This window comes from Mugil cephalus, chromosome 1 (assembly GCF_022458985.1).
Source record: "Mugil cephalus isolate CIBA_MC_2020 chromosome 1, CIBA_Mcephalus_1.1, whole genome shotgun sequence".
Classification (NCBI taxonomy): Eukaryota; Metazoa; Chordata; class Actinopteri; order Mugiliformes; family Mugilidae; genus Mugil; species Mugil cephalus.
Genome location: NC_061770.1, coordinates 36,748,562 through 36,765,118, shown reverse-complemented (window position 1 = coordinate 36,765,118; position 16,557 = coordinate 36,748,562). Strand labels below are relative to the sequence as shown.

Here is a 16,557-nt window from a genome sequence, read left to right as displayed (position 1 = left end):
GTGTCAGTGCAGGGTGTTAATCAGATATGTTTAACCCAGTTACTTCCTTTGTTCTTCACCAGGGACCCCAACTTGCCAGTCCCTCAGGACACCAAGTTCATTCACACCAAGCCCAACCGCTTTGAAGAGGTCATCTGGACCAAGTTTAACTCGAAGGACAAGCAGTACCTCCACATTGGCTTAAAACCTCGCGTTAGAGACAACTACAGGGCTAACAAGGTGGCCTTCTGGCTGGAATTAGTCCCTCATCTTCACAGTCTCCACGAGGAGCTCTTCCCCACCACTACCCGCTCCCCACCGGGGCCTGGCACCGGCACCATCAGACCCTGGCCCAAAGCCCCAGGCCCTCGCACCACTCGTCACCCGTACCCCACCTTCCCCTCCGATCCCGAGCCCGAAGGTTCAGAGCGCCCCCACCAGGACCTCTTCCCCGGAGACACTCGTGACTACTCCACCGAGCTGAGCGTAACGGTCGCGGTGGGGGCGTCTCTCCTCTTCCTCAACATCTTGGCCTTCGCCGCCCTTTATTACAAGCGCGACAAGCGTCACGAGATGCGACGGCACCGACTGTCCCCCCAGCGGGGCGGCCCTGCCAACGACCTGGCTCACAGCCAGGAGGAGGAGATCATGTCCCTGCAGATGAAGCATTCGGAGCACGACGCCCACCACGACATGGAGCCCCTTCGCCCCCACGACATCCTGCGGCCCGCCTGCCCGCCCGACTACACGCTGGCTCTGCGCCGCGCCCCCGACGACGTCCCGCTCATGACGCCGAACACCATCACCATGATCCCCAGTACCATCACCAGCATGCAGCCCCTTCATGCGTTCAACACTTTCCCCTCCACTGGCCACAACAACACCCTGCCCCACCCCCACTCCACCACCAGGGTATAGTAGGGACTGGCCCTGACACAGCGCCACCAGGACCAGGCCAGGAACACTGGCTACTGATCTAGAAGGAAGGCCTCTGGATGTGGGCCCCCCGTTCTCTAATTCTCTCGTTTCTTCAAAAGCAACTCCACCCCCTCCATCATGTGCTGTAAAAACTTAGCAGCTGCCTCCGCCACTGGTGGCGTGCGGAGTGTGACTGAACTGCACAGCAGCAAATGAGCGGGGTTGACTTAGATCTTTTAAAGATACTGTTTTCAAAGAAGATCTGCCGTTTCCAGACTCAAGGCACCCAACGTTTGTCGGAGGGACGAATGCTTTTTGCCCCCCTTGCTGTTTTCTCTTTTTTACTTTGGTGTCATCTCTTTTTTCTGTCCCCGGTGTGTTATGTGCACATATCTTTTCTACATCCGTGTCTTAATACTGCTTTGTTCCTCTTATTCAACATGTGAATCTCTTCCTCTTTACGTAATTCTCCTGTGCTCCGAGGATTCATCTACCGGGCGGTTTGATGGAGCGCAGAGTGCATACAGTAAACGTATCGATATGAACATACTGATATCTGATAACTCATCCTACCAGCATTATTGGTGCCAAGTATGTACTTCTGTGTTTGCGTTTGCGTCGAGGGAGGAAAAAAAAAAAACGAAAGAAAATTCCAGACTATTCCTATTTGCCGTCAACTAACAGAGGCCGTGTGTTCTCATGACAAAAGTGCCAAACTGGCCCTCGATTGTGTTTTGCTTTCTTTCATCTCGTTTCTTCTTCTTCTTTTTTTTTGTTTTTTCAAGCATTTGTTTAAATGTTGTTTTTTGTGGAAAGAATTTTTGCTGAAAATATAGATATAGAGAAATGATATTATATATAGTTCTATATAAATGTGTACAAAGGAGAAAGTATATAAATGGGTTTTCTCAGTGGGGGATCTATGCATGAATTATTTTTTAAAGCTGATGACGGGTGGGGTTGGGGCGCGGGGGGGGCGGGAGGGAGAGGACGCCGTATCTGTCAATGCACGTTTCCCAAATCTAATCAAACCATATCTGTCCACTTTTACTATTTTGGTCTCGGTTTTCTCTCACGGAACAAGAGCGTCGCAGAAATACCTGCCGTCAATGCACAAGTCAGCTGCACCTCCCAACACGCATTGAATAAAAAAAAAAGAAAAAATAGTAAAAGCCACTTGTTTCCGAAGATGTTCCACACTCTTCCGTTCATTCTCTCCTTTATGGTGTCATTTATAGGTATTTTTCCCACCGAGCGACTCGGCACGCCAACAGAAAGCCCGTCAACCTGCAGTAGCTACTTTGTCATTCCGTCTCAATCTGGTACAAAATCTGTTGCTTTGCATTTCAGCGAACAGGGTCTCTGCTCCGAATCGCACGCCTTCCCTCTCCTGTCTGCCCCCCCCCCCGTTTCTTTTCCAGCATTCATTGAGTTTGGCGTGAGAGAGCGCGAGTGTTGGCGTGTGACGTCAGAACTCCACGGGCGGGCCTCGAGTTAGGCGACAAAGCGGCGGAGAGGCGGACGGGAAAGAGCACCCCAAAGTTTCAAACGGAGACTCCGAACGCGACCCTGCATCACCCCTCCCCGCGTCACCGCAGCCGCGCTCCTCCTCCCCTGTCCTCGCCTTCGTCAGTACGCTGCATTTTTATTCAAAAACTGGTGCCCACATTGCAGTGATCACCCATAACTCCCCACCGCCCCCCGCCCGGCCGCGTCCACACCGTTCCACGCGATTCCTGACCTCAGCTCAGCTCGGCTATTATCCTCACGTTAAGGTTAGCTCACCACGCTGGTGACATTTGTCAGCTCACGGTTTGTAAATTAAACTCTAAGCACACTGAGGGTCACCCGTACGTCTCCACGGCCGCAGAGTCCGAGCTCCAAGACGAAAAGGGGACTCGGATCTCCTCAACAGGGTAAAAAATAAAAGCCGAAGCTGTTTCTGAATCTGCTTCTTTGCGGTGGGATTATGCAGCTCGTCGATGTCCCCCCTCTGTCTAAAAAAAAAAGATGTCAAACATGGATCGTGGGTTAACATAGTATGTTAACGTTGAAGGTTGAATGGATGGGCTGTTGTTGGAGCCCACAGGAACAAACGGTAGCTTATATCCACTATGGGAGAAGTTAGTCACCGGTGCTGTCTTTGCTTGTGCTCTAGCTTTAGCCTGTTTGATTGTTTGTTTTCTATTTTATTACTGCCTAAAGGGGTGGTAGTGGGGGAGGCCTGGAAAGAGGGGGGGGGGGATGTACCTGGCTGCTCCTGTCAGACATTTTGTAAGCCCATTGAAAGGGAAACGTGCACAATGTAAATCACAAAACAACCGACTCGGATGTGCCGCGGGTGGACGAACGCACCGGAACAGATGATGGACTGGAGCGCAAGGAAAGGGACACGCTGTGGAAAAGAGCCTCCAAGAGGGTGTTGGGAAAAGACTCGCAGCCTTAAATGCAGAAATTAGAACCAGAGAGGACAAACTGACCACAAGGGGGAAAAAAAGGACACTCGAAGGCACGGCCATCTTTCTGCCCACAAGGGAACTGACATGTCCGTATGAACCCTTTTGTACTCTATTCTGTGAATACAGAGGCAGTGAGGGGTTATGAAGCCAACCTCACCACAACGCAGCAGCAATGATGCCACTGGAGGTGGGAGCAGAGACAAGGTATTTAGTTTGGGGGTCTGTTATTTTTCCCTGTCTATTTTATAAGCTAACACTGGAGGGCGCCATTGTGATAGATTTAAAGCAGCCAGAACTACTGGAAGCGCGAAGAAAAATATCAAACTGGATGGCAGGACGGAGACAGACACGACACCTGGATGAGGATCAAAACTGTACATTTTTAAGTGTAAGAATCAAACAGACAAAATATTTGTAAATATTAAGTTTCTTGTTTGTTTTCTTCCTTTTTTGAGTGAATGAATGATATGCTTATTTTGTGACAACAAAAAGACAACAGGTGCAATTTGCAACAAGATAGCCAACTGCTTGAGGTTTCAAATTTACATATGCTTGCCACTGATCACTCAAAAAAAAAACCAAAAAAAAACAGTAAGTAATGTTTTGTTTTTTGCCCATTGTCACAAGGGTATACTGTAGCATCTTCATTCCTAACCTGGGAAGTAACTGTAGATCAATTAATTTTCACTGATGCCCTTCATACAGTGTTTTGTCATTTTTGAATATATTTTTCCCTTTTCTCTAAGCCTTCATTTTGAAATATTTGTTGTCGTCCTAGTACTCTCCTGATAAATCTTGGCAGCATCATGTGTATGACCTGTATGTTTCAGAGGCTAACAGCCCTGATAAAAGCCAGCTTTGCCTTTCAGTGATACACGGTCAAGACTTTAATGAACCAAAACTGAGGCACTAAACGGAGGAACATATATTTAGCTCACTTAACATGTAGCAGTGTTTACATGTAGCCACTTTATTTATGTGTTGGGACAAACATGAGGGCTTTGATACCATAGGATGCCTCATATCCTCATACGCTGTGGTTCCACTGCCGGAACTGTCTACTTTTGGAAGTACTTTTTGTCTTTCTCCCTTGTGGTTAAATTCTTTTCTGAGGTACAGGAACTGTGGGGGCCAGTTCTGCAGAGCTGAACATTACTGATTGGTCAAGTGGTTGGTAAAATGCGTTTGCTTACTCTAAGCATGACCTTCAGTTGTGTTGAATCCCGTTAGCTATAGTTGTTGTTGAATCGTTTACTTTTGAAGAAACCGAAGAAGATGCTTCTGCTTTGTTTGAACAATTTGCAGTACTGCCATTCATGTTTGTATCCCTCCCGGAAGCTCGTCATGCCACCTGATGTTCACACAGAAATAATGTATTTATTTCAAGCGGTATGCATAGCATTAAACATTAATATGATAAATTTCAACGTATTATGAACGGGTCCCACCACAGCTCTTAGTCAGAGTCAGAGTGATGTGTTTACGTGATGCCTTTGCATTCCACTTACGACTGGGAGACGAGTGTCCATGTAGACAAATCAGTTAATATGGAAAACAAGACAAAAAAACAAAAACTTTCATTTTCCATATGGCACCGGTGTTAACTGTCCAGTCTTGACATGTCTTTGGACTGTGCTGGAAATGCAGACATTTTAGTTCCTTGTTTCCGGGATCCCAGGTTCCATGTACTCTGGGTGGAAACGTGGTGATCACACAGGTGGTCCAACGTTTTCCTTTTCCACACTCCGCTGCGTTGTGATCATGGAGGCTGTGGTTCTTTTGCAGTGGGGTGATGTAGCTAAAACATAGTTTCACATTCTAAACAGTAGAGAGAGATTGTTGTCTTGTTAGTTGAGAAAATGAGAAAAACCTGTCAGACTATGTGTGTGTGTGGTTAACAGTAGATCACATTGGATGTACATGGACTCACTTGATTTGTTTAGACATCATGATTTACATTTCAGTTTATTCTCATTTTACAATGATAAATGGATGGATAAATGAAATAAAATTGCCTCATATCACTTTTTATCATTCCTATTTAGAGATCCTGTGTCATGTCAAGTTAAACATATGATTTTAACCCTGCAATGGCAAACAGAAAGAAAGACAGTGATACGCGCTCACTTACTCAATCCTCCAGCTTGGTCTACACTGCAAATTTGCCCCTGTTGTCTTGTTTTTACACTTTGTTGAATTCAGAAACCCAAGACATGAGATGAAGAAAATGTTAAATAATTGAATTTAAAAAAAATACCATTACTAAAAAAAAAACAATAAAATAAAATAAAAAAAGAGTAAAGTAAAACTATATAAATAAATGAGGTGATGATATTTCTGTTTACTTTAGAAGTTATTATACACTGTATGCTGTGATTCTGATCTGGGAAACATTAAAGACATTCATAGCCAGACTGTCTCAGATTCTGTCTCTTGACTCAGAAAGAAGAAATGCAGCATGTAGGCAATAGCACATAACTGCATGTGTGTGTAAATTTTTTTTATAATCTTGGATATGGATCAAACTGCCATCAAGCTTGCGTGAAATAGTACGCGATGGTCTTCACTTAAATGGCTCTGATTAACTTTAATTAACTAGGGATGTATACTGATAACCGATATTGTTTGGTACCGGTCCAGAATCTTAACGGAACCCCGGTATTCTGGACAAACGATACTGTTACCGGTACTTTTTCACTGTCCACCTAACCGCTGCATAATCATAACACTACCGCCGTCAGTAGGTGATGACGCAGTACCTAGTCACTGATCATGTCCGCAGAAAGATCTAAGCGATCCAAAGTGTGGCCCACTTTATCAAAGCGGACAAAGATTCGTCTTGATGTCTGAGACGTGTTTCGTCCGAGGGAGGTAACACCAGCAACATCATGAAGCACTAAAACTGAAGAAGTGCTCTGTCTTTGACTGCTTAGACGTGGCAAAAGTCTTTAAACATCTTGTAATGTCTTTATTGTTTACTCTAAATTACATTGTACTATCAATAAGAGTATCGATAAATATCAGTATTGATAAGGAGTATTGGTATCGATAAAATCATAACGAGATACATCCCTACTTGCAACACTTCTATGCACTTACATCACCTGATTTTACCATATCTGGCCTGCCCTGTACCAAAAAACCATATACAATGAATCAAAGCGACTCCCCTTTGTAGAAGAGTTCTGCAAAATCAGTTGTTTAGTGTTCCCAAGTAATCCGTTTGTGTTACTGTAGATAAAGGGCCACTCTTTACATTGTGCAAAATTGATTCCCCACATTCAAAAGTCAGTCTTGAGTCCATGAGACCTAAATAGTATATTTCAAATTTTCACCATGTTAAGCATTAAATTGAAAATATCCGAAAGAATATGTCCTGTATGAGTTGTATTGTAATGAGGAGGGTTAAAGGATGTAAATTCACAGCATTTGACAAAACTGCAATGACCCAGACACGTGTTTTACACATGTACTTTAATTAAAGTTTTTGATAAATGAGGTTAACAGACTTCTATAATCATTTTATAAACAATAAAAGCATCACAGCATACTGCATATAACAATTCTGACAAAGACCGATATGTGGTCATACCATACATAAATGAAGAAAGTGTATCTATCACAAGAAAAATAAATGAAAATATTTAATATCAGATACAGCACAGAAACAAAGATAAAATAATAAAGGTTCCATTGCATATATGTGCCATGAAAAGAAGATGCAGCCACATACAATTTCATGCAAACACAGGTAATGATAACAGACTTCAGTAAGTCTCTGGTACTTCTCTATCTGAGTGAACAGACAATATGTTTAACCTTATCTATATTAAAGTTTTTTGGGGTGTCCCTTGATATTGCAAAGACAAATCTTAACCTGATTTGAATCAATTGATGCTAAATGAGTCTTTCAGACTTTGTTCTGCCTGATTGTATGAGATCTTCTTCCAACTGGATGGAATATCAGCAGGCTCTGCTTCATATTCTTTAGCAAACTCCTTGTTGTACCTTGTCATCACATATTTCCAGTAGTCTGATGCCTGAAGGCTCACATCTGGACGAATATCCCAGGATGGGAAGATTTCATGGTAACGCTTGAAAGGGTGCCATTGAAACATTGTAGCAAAGCTGTAAAAATTATTTTCACTGGTTACAGAGGACGAGCATATGTCAGTGACAAGTTTTTTTGATTCATTGCACCTGTATCTTCCCAGACCCTGTGGTCGATGCAGTGAAGTAAAATGCTTCTCATGGTCTTTTCCTCCTGCTTCACAAGGAGCTCCACAGAATGGACACTGTTTGCCACATCCAATCACTCTGGTGAAGAGTTCATTCTGGGGCTGCACATGGAGATCTTGTAGTTTAATTTTGATGTTTGATTCTTTAAACTTTTCTCTAAGAGCTTCTGCCATGTCCTTCACAGATACTGTGAGACAGTCAGCAAACTGTTCCCGGTTGGCATTGTTCAGGATCATGAAAGCACCAAGAGCATCCTGGGAAATGACCAGTTTATCTCCAAGTTCTTTGCAGATTCTTTCAACAAATGTCTTCATGTCACCACTCTTTCCTGCTTTGGCCTTTTTGATGGCGTCATTTATGCTGCTGATACTTGACTGAAGATGTCGCTCCTCAAACTCAAGTGTTACAGAGCAACTTGAAAAACGCTCTTCTATCTGTTCAAGTATTCTTGTCTTTATGAAACTCTCATAAGAACTGTTGTATCTGAAATAGTCTTCAACTCTGTCCTTTTCAAGCAAATCCAGTAAAAGTGAATACTGGAAAGACATCCTTGTGCTGAACTGCTCTTGTTTCAGCATTTCATCAATGATATTAGGACCCAGAGAACGATTGACAAAGACCTCAACTGCAGGCTTCAGGCATTGGTCCGTGAATTCTTGTGCCTTCTTCTGGCATTGGTCTCGTTTATGAAAGACATCTTTGAAATCAGCACAAAACTTCTCCTTGTTTTTCATCAGGCATCTATAGGGGTCATTTACTTGTATGAAATCTTCTTCCATCTTCTGAAACTTTCTGGCTGCAGATCCACAGATGTGCTGTTTTAGAGAGACTTCAAACTCCATGTCTATCTTAACATCTGGTTTGTTTTTCAGACTCTCATCTATGATGTGTAGGATCTCCTCGATGTAAGTATCATGGTAATTGGTCCTTCTTTTCAGTTTTTCATCCACAGACAGAGTGCAAGCATCTATGATCTTGTCAGCCATGTTTTGTACAACCTTGATGTGATCTTTAAGTCCGAGCAACTCTCTCACTGCATGTTTCCATTGGTTTAACAATCCTTCAGCTGTATATTTAAAAGGCTCCAGTCCACACTCTCTCAGGTTTTTCTGACTCAACAATTCACTTGCGTGACCTCCCTTATGTGACAGATTCGATCTGAGGCAGTGAGCTGCACTGGCAAAGACATCTGTTGCCTTTTGTTCAGTAAAAGACAGTTTCTCCAATGTTTCTTTCCACATCTTATCAAATCTTTTTTCAAGCTCTGTGTCTCTCATCTGAACTTTTTTCTTTCGACATTCATCAATTAAGGCATGCACTGCTGTTTCAATTTCTTTCGTATGATTCTTCTTGATCCCGGCAAGTTTTGTCATTCCAGTTTTTATGTCAGCTGCTGCTGTCAGCTGATCAACTACAGATCTCTCCATTTCTCGTCGAAAGCTCTTTATACTGTTTGAGAAGTCCTCTTTGTATCCTTCAACCAGATAGACGTGACCTTCTGTTTGCTTGAAGTATTCTGACAGGTTGTCGTGAAGCTTTTTCTCCCATGTAGACAGCTCTGTGGAGGCTTCAGTTTTCAAACTTGTCAGAAAATCTTTCATGTTGGATACCTGAGAGTTATCTGCAACTGTACCGAAATTGGCAATTCTTGTTGCTGCATTTGTCACCCAGGTGTACATTTCCTTTTTACATCCCCATTCCCATTTGTTGTATTCTGAGCAGAGCTTCATGTATGCATCAGCGACCAGGCTGTTTCTGAAACTGAAGATGAAGTTTTCATGCTTCACTGCATTCCACAAGCTCTTCACCCACTTTTCAAACTCATCAATGTTATTGGTAGATGACTGACAATCTCCCAGTAGCTTGATGATGTTCTTCTTGAGCTCATATACAGCCTCACTGTATCCTGCATTGACTGGTGCCATTGGTGGGTTTCCATTCCAGAGTCCAGGTATGTACCAGTTCCCCGTGTCTGGGCAGTACTCCATCACATCAGTGAAGCTCTTGTTCTCCTCTTTCCGTTCCATTTTTGCTGCTGCCTGGGTCATCTCATTCAGCTGTTGCAAGAGCAGTTTCCTGTCTCTTAAGTTCTTCTCATGAGCGGAAACATCTGACACGTTCTGGTGAACAAACTGACATTTAGGCTTTTTACCCACCTCCTTCATCCTGAGAAAAGCATGCACAACTATCTGTAGGATGTCCTTCATTTCTGATGAATTCTCCATTGCAATATTAATAATGGTGACATCACTCAGCCCTACGACAAGTGTTGCAAGCTCATTGTCATGCTCATAACTGTTGTCCAGCTGTGCCAGCTCTGGGGACTTTAAGCCTTCAGTGTCAATGATTACCATGAAGTCACAGTTGAGAAGTTTTTTAGCATCTTCATTGATTCTGATGAGCAACATGAATGCGCCTCGAGTGCATCGACCACTGCTGACTGCAAACTGCACTCCAAACATGGTATTAAGGAGAGTGGACTTTCCTGTGCTCTGAACTCCAAGAACGGTAATAACTCGTATCTTGTTCTTTGAAGACACCAAGACATTGAGCTGAGAGAGAACACCACTCACCCATCTGAGAGGTATGTTGGATGCATCTCCATCTACTAGCTCAAGGGGAAATCCATCAAGCAACAGTTCAGCACAGAGTTTGGGTAAATGCTGTAGTTGCTGACGTGATGGGTCTGTCTCTGGAAGAGAAAGTGAAGCCTCGTAGATCTGACCCATTTCACGGAAGAAGTGTTCAGTCCCCAGTGAGCTGTTAGAAAGCTGTTTGTCTATTTTCTTGATCTCCTCTTTGTTGTCAGAATTCTTGCATTTTTCTTTGTACCGCTCCCTGAGTCCAGACAGTTTTTCACGAGACACGTTATCAAGGTTCATTCGCATCCATTTCAGAAAGTAACGCCTCTCTGTCCCGGAACTTGATATTGCATTGATGAAGCATGTCATAGCATTGGACATGTCATAGGAGTTCTGTTTTTGACGCAGTTCTCTTTTCTGCATCTGAAGATCACCTTTATACTCCTCTATGTTTTTAGACCCAGCATTTCGCAGCCGGAATTCTTCCTTCTCTAAGCAAGTCAGCTCCTTCCATATATCACCTTGCAAGGGAAGCTGTTCTTCTTTGTATTTCAGGGCATCTTGGATTTCTTCCGTGATGGCATCTGCGTTATTCTTTCCACTCTTGCACTCTGGAACATCTTCATCAACCAAAATCCCAAATTCATGGGCAATGTCAGCCATCTGCTCAATTTGTAACTTCATCTTTGAGTTCTCAACTACATCACTGACTGCCTTCCTCAAACTTCTGACAAAGTCTGCATCATTTTTCTGTTTTGTCTTAATAATGATGTTATTGTTAGTCAAGCCCAACTGGGTTGCTACCTTTCTTACAGCCTCTAAGCTGAAGTTTTTCCCATTGTGGTTACCCACCAAGAAGATCTGTGCCTTGCCAGTTCGGTTCGTCAGCAGATTGCACCCAGAATCTAAATTGTCAAAGAAGACAAAAACTGCTGCAGATGTGTGACACAGAAATGAAAATTGGGTTTCAAATGAAGCAATGTCCCCACGAAGGTTAGCAACAGCCACAGGCTCACTGAAAATGTCCATGTTCTTGTTTCCACCAGGAAGATACCAAGTAATTTCAGTCAGTCCATTGGATATTCTTCTTGGACTGTCTCCACCCTCCATGTTGTGGTGAACAAAGGTGTCATGGTATTGCTGAGAATTGCTCAGAAGCTTGTTGAGGATCTCAGACTTAGACAAGGTGCACTCACCCAGCCTCACAAAAGAAACCATGGGAAGTTCAGAAAGAACAATTCTCTCTTCAATGAAGCCCTTGGAGTCTAAGAGAGACTGAGGTCTGTACTTCTTAACAATGTCTCTCATGGCCCACAGCATAAGTGTACACTGCTGTGTGTCACTATTGGGAAGCAGCAGAGGCACAGAGAACTGACACATAGACATCTTGAGAGTCATTTCCTGCTGCACAAAACCATCAGAGCATAGAAAGAGAGCAGTGATTAAGTCAAGGGGGTTTAGCATGTCAGCTGTATTTGCACTGCCAAGCAGATTAGGAAAATCAAACTCTGTAATCTCTGATGCAGCCTCACAGTTTGACTCACATCCAGATTTATAATTCACATTCCTTGCTGACACGTTAACCATCAACAGTTTCTTTAGAAAATACCATGGAAGGTCTGATTTAGACATGGCAGGTTGTTCATCATTGATGGTCGTCTCATCAATCTGTAGTATTTGACTGAGTGATAGCTTCTGTCTGTAGTACTGCTCCAAGCCGAGACTCACCAATCGACTCTTTAAGTATGTTTCTGTGGGAAAGAAGATGGTGGTAATTGTCATTATTATTTTGCCTAATGTGGCATGTATCCAAAGTTTTAAGACATCCTGACGTTAAGACATCTAGTGGGAGTTTAGTTTAGTCTTCATGTAAGAATATTGGGTTTTTGGGGAGGTGGCCATAATGTTATGCCTGTTCGGTGTGTATGCCATTATAATACTCCTACACTAAATCTTAGCATCATGACGGTTGTAGTGTTCAGTTTAAGTTTGAAGCAGCATCATGTTTGTTGGTGAGAGTTGAGGGGTAATAGAAGGTATTGGATCAAATTTCTACTAGACTGACTCATTTTAGTGTCTCGTGTCAAAGATCGGCTCATTTTTCATTTTGTTTCTATGTTTTTCTTTTATTACCTGTTGTGGCAGATGTCTCAGTTGGCCTGCTTCTTCTTCCATTTCCGAGTTGTGCACAAACATGGAGGGAGTAACACACCCCTGGCCTCAGGCTGTTGATGGTCACACTGTTTGTATCTGTGTTCAGCTCCTGCACAGTTTCTCCTTCGCTGCAACAAGTCACGTTGTAGCTCTCCACTTCACCAGCAGGAGTGTCCCACTGCAGAGACACCGACTCACTGCTGATACTGGAAACTGTTACTGATGCAGGAGGGACAGGCTCTGTGACAACAACATAAAAATGTTAAAAAATATATAACAAACAAATACCTCTTACCTGTTCAATCTAACACAGACTATATGTGTCATACATAATTTCTACTGGGTCGTATATGGGACGGCAGTAGTTTTTTGAACAAAACCTACTCTCTACTCTCAGCTCTGTGCATGAGCTGTGTTTGAGCAAATACTGCATGCAGTATGTCGTTGGAAAGCTAATTTTCTTCTGATTTCATTGATTATACGATTCAACCAACACATTTTGTTCAAAGCAATAAAAACGAGAAACAACCATACACTCATCAGAAAAGCCTCATATCAATCCAACAAGCAATATTATCCAGGTCAAAACACTTTGTTTGTATCGATAAAGTTGTATTTTCAGTCCAAAAACTACTTTTAGTTCCATAAAAATCCACAAAGAGCTGTTTCAACATCTTGGATGAAGAAGGAGATACGTTGCAATCCTTATATGTTGTCATAAAATACTAGTGGGCTTTACCATTTTTTAATATTTCAATCGCCACTGATTGACATGTTTTTGAACCAATCGCAAGTGATTATGTCCGCTCACCAGCCCTCAGAGTCCAATGAGAGTCAGCGCTGGAAAGAAGCCCCTTCCCCCTCCTTTCATCCTCAGACTGAGCCAATTGCAGAGAACTTAGCGGATGATTGGCGTTTCGTGTAGCCAATGAGTTGCTCTAAACAACAATATGCAACATACCCAGTAAAGTGTACTTAACTGGCACTCCAACCCTTGCATATTGGAGCTGAACATCTGATTGTAATTTCAAATGCAAAAAAATGTGATTTTATTTCACTAAATCTGTATCAGTTACTCTAACAGTTATAAAATGTAATTCTTCTGAGTGTCACCTTTCAGTGGAGCCCAAGATTATGACTATGTTGAAGTGTTCAAAAGTTATGACCTTTGTTATTTAAAATGTGTCCAAATGGCACAGTTTGGAAACTCCTGGTTACACACTTAGAAAAAAAGGTACAGCAAACTCAGTTTTGGTCATTTTTACATGCTGTTTGAACTGGAAGTTGGTAGACTTTATTCTCTGATAATCTTGTGTTATCTGTCCTCAGTTTCATGTGAAGGCATCAGATATCAAAAAAAGATTCAGGTGAACCCACAACTTCTCATTTTTAACTGTGTCAACTTTGATTCCTCAACAACAATACCACTTAGAGTGATTCTATTGTAATAGAAACTTCAGAGTTGTAGCTTTCAAAAGAGACAAAGACCAGCATTCAGTTTACTTGTACTAAATAAGCTTTTTTTCTGCAAAAAGGCCTGAATGTTGAGAGGTTAAAAGTTTTGTTTGGTTCAGGGACCGATTAGCATTGTTAAACTCAGTGAGCAGAGCGTCCGCCCCATGTGTTGAGGCTATGATCCTCACTGTAGGCACCCCCGGTTTGAATCCCGCACCGGGCAGCCTTTCCTGCGTAAATATACTTTTTTTAATAAAAAAAAGCACATTATTATTTCGGATTTACCTGTACAGGCGGATATAGAGGTCACCGTGCTTTGATTTCCATTTTCTGCTATCCTTGTGATCCTGAAGGTATACTCAGTTCCAGGATTCAGTCCTACAACATCTAAAGGGCTGCAGTCTTCCAGGTCCACACTGCCTCCTTGTGTCTTACAGGTATAATCTACATGAAGTTTATACCTAACAGAGGAACCACTGGATGCCAAGCCAAGAGAAACTGTGTCAACACCAGCATGGAGAACAGTTGCTTCTACTGGTGGAGGAACATCTGTCAAAATAGAGGTGGATACCATTCAGCACATTACAGAATGTTTTCACTACTCAGAAGGTAAGCAATTTCTGACAATAGAGATTAATCTATCCCGCACACGTCTGAACATACGTCTTTATTTTTGTTGTTTTGCCTTTTTTATTAGTTAAGTTCTTTTATTGAGGTCATACGATATGGTGTATAAAAAAAACAACAACAATCACACATACAGGTTCAACTTGAAGACTGTAATTTGAGTGACAGGCCCTTAAGTTCAAACCTGCAGTTCACTCCTGCAGTAAGTCATATATTTAAGCTATAAGGTATAATATAAAGTATATAATTATAATAGTATATTTGGGCTAAACTAAAACACTCAAGCACACGTGAAATAATTTTTTTTCAAGGATGGTTTCTGTCATTTTAGGTAGTTAATATAACATGTTTTGTTATATTTCTTTGTATAAGGTTTCTTTTAGTTATTTGGCGCTATAGAAACATCATGTGACTGTACACTGTATGTGACTAGTTAACAGCTACAAGGACAGAGAATTTTAAAAGGCTCTCATCATTAATGAACAGACATCAGTTGCAGTGCTAATAAGAGTAATGTGCTTTTTTTCCTGAATGAACGACGCAAAACTCTTTTGACAGCTCAAATATTGTTCACTCTTCAGTTTCTAAAAACTCTTACCAGCCTTATGGCTCGCTGACTCCATGAGTGGACCCGTCCACACTTTCTGAACCCTCTGGAGAATCATCAGCAATGAATTCCCTGCCAGCCGTGAATAAATGAGTTATCATATTGAACAATATAGCTCTAAATCTTAAAGTAGTAGTCAGGTTATTGAACAGTTGAGTTTGCTTCACATCTGCATTGGTGTTAGTCGTCTTAATTATGGATGTAACCAGTTTTGTCCATTAACATGCTTAAACTTTATTCTGGGAAAGGCTTCATGTAGAGTGTGTCTTGCACAAATAAATAAATAAATAAATTGTTCCCTTTTTGGGGACATGGGGAAATTCCATCTCTGCATTTTGACCCATCCATTTGTTCACACAGTAGTGTGTACAGTTGGAGCACTGGGCTGCAGCCTCAGGTGGCTGCACCTGGGGAGCAAATTGGGGGTTCGGTGCTTGCTCTGCACCACAGCCTTGGACCTGTGACCCTTCAAACCCCAAGCTGTGCCTCTCACCATTTCTCCACAGCTCCACTAATGAAAAGTAACTGAGGTTCTTGTAGAAACCGTAGGGTTTCATCTTCTTTTCATCAGTAATTCAGATCCTTCACATCCAGTTGTCACTGCATCACAAGTGATTTCCGGTATTTATGCCACTGGAGATTTATTTTCTTTAGGAATTATATTTAAATTTTTTACCGTAGTTGTATTTTCAAATAAAAGAAGCATTTCTTTTATACCTTACAAAATGTTATGGTGCAGTCAGAATAATTTGAAATGCTGCAGGGAAGCGAATTCACTGACAAAATAATCTTAATGAAAAAAAAAATAAAAAATCTTCGCCTACATGATATTACCCAAATTATTTTTGAACTCAACGTGATTTAGTTTATTAGCTTTACTTCCTAGTGTTATAAAACTGATTGTTACCACTTGTATCAGCCTGTTCACAGTCATCCTTCCCAGCAGAACTTGTTGATGGAAGGTCGTCTGGTGCCTCATAGAAAAAATCAACAGCTGAATCTTCGCTGCTGGGTCCCTTTGATAAATGAGGAAAAATAGAAATAACTAAAGCCATACATACTATATATTACTGTTATATACTGACAATATATCCACAAAGCTTTACTCCATTAATCATCAAATTAGAAATATTGGAAGTCATTGGACCTAAGGACCTAAGGTCAGAAACAAATTGTAGTTTTATGGCAGAAATGATGGCCTTATAAGGCCCCAAATACCCTTTTCAGGAGTATAGATCAACTCCTGACTCAAATCAGGCCAGCTTATGTTGTTAGGGGTGTTGCCTCGTAAACCATTTGCACATCATTTCCATTGTCAGTGTCTCTCATTTTAGCTCACGCAAATTTGAAACACCTCAGAAGACGACTAATGAAAATGATTAAAATAACAAAGGCCATAACTTTAAATGTAAATATTCCATACACATTATCTAATGAGAGGAGTATTTCTATTTAATGTTTGACATGTACACGTATCTTTACCTCCACTGTGAGTGCAGACTCATTCTCTTCATTCAGGCAACTTCTCTCTGAAAAT

At 41.8% G+C, this 16,557-nt stretch overlaps 2 protein-coding genes across 7 annotated transcripts in view; one reads left to right on the top strand and one right to left on the bottom strand.

The window, feature by feature from the left end:
* nlgn2a (neuroligin 2a) overlaps window positions 1-5,768 on the top strand; it is a 198,940-nt gene extending 193,172 nt beyond the window's left edge. For both annotated transcript variants that reach the window (XM_047583844.1, XM_047583836.1), the window contains one exon: window positions 63-5,768. In XM_047583844.1, the coding sequence (XP_047439800.1) occupies window positions 63-897 (835 nt within the window). In that variant the 3' untranslated portion in view covers window positions 898-5,768. The remainder of the gene's footprint in view (window positions 1-62) is intronic.
* A 1,043-nt stretch (window positions 5,769-6,811) lies between these two features.
* The window catches only part of LOC125007161 (interferon-induced very large GTPase 1-like), a 60,359-nt gene continuing 50,613 nt past the window's right edge, over window positions 6,812-16,557 (bottom strand). For all 5 annotated transcript variants that reach the window (XM_047583799.1, XM_047583790.1, XM_047583817.1 and 2 more), the window contains 6 exons: window positions 16,503-16,549; window positions 15,928-16,036; window positions 15,012-15,092; window positions 14,072-14,335; window positions 12,311-12,571; window positions 6,812-11,928 (listed from right to left, as the gene is read on the bottom strand). In XM_047583799.1, the coding sequence (XP_047439755.1) occupies window positions 7,244-11,928; window positions 12,311-12,571; window positions 14,072-14,335; window positions 15,012-15,092; window positions 15,928-16,036; window positions 16,503-16,549 (5,447 nt within the window). In that variant the 3' untranslated portion in view covers window positions 6,812-7,243. The remainder of the gene's footprint in view (window positions 11,929-12,310; window positions 12,572-14,071; window positions 14,336-15,011; window positions 15,093-15,927; window positions 16,037-16,502; window positions 16,550-16,557) is intronic.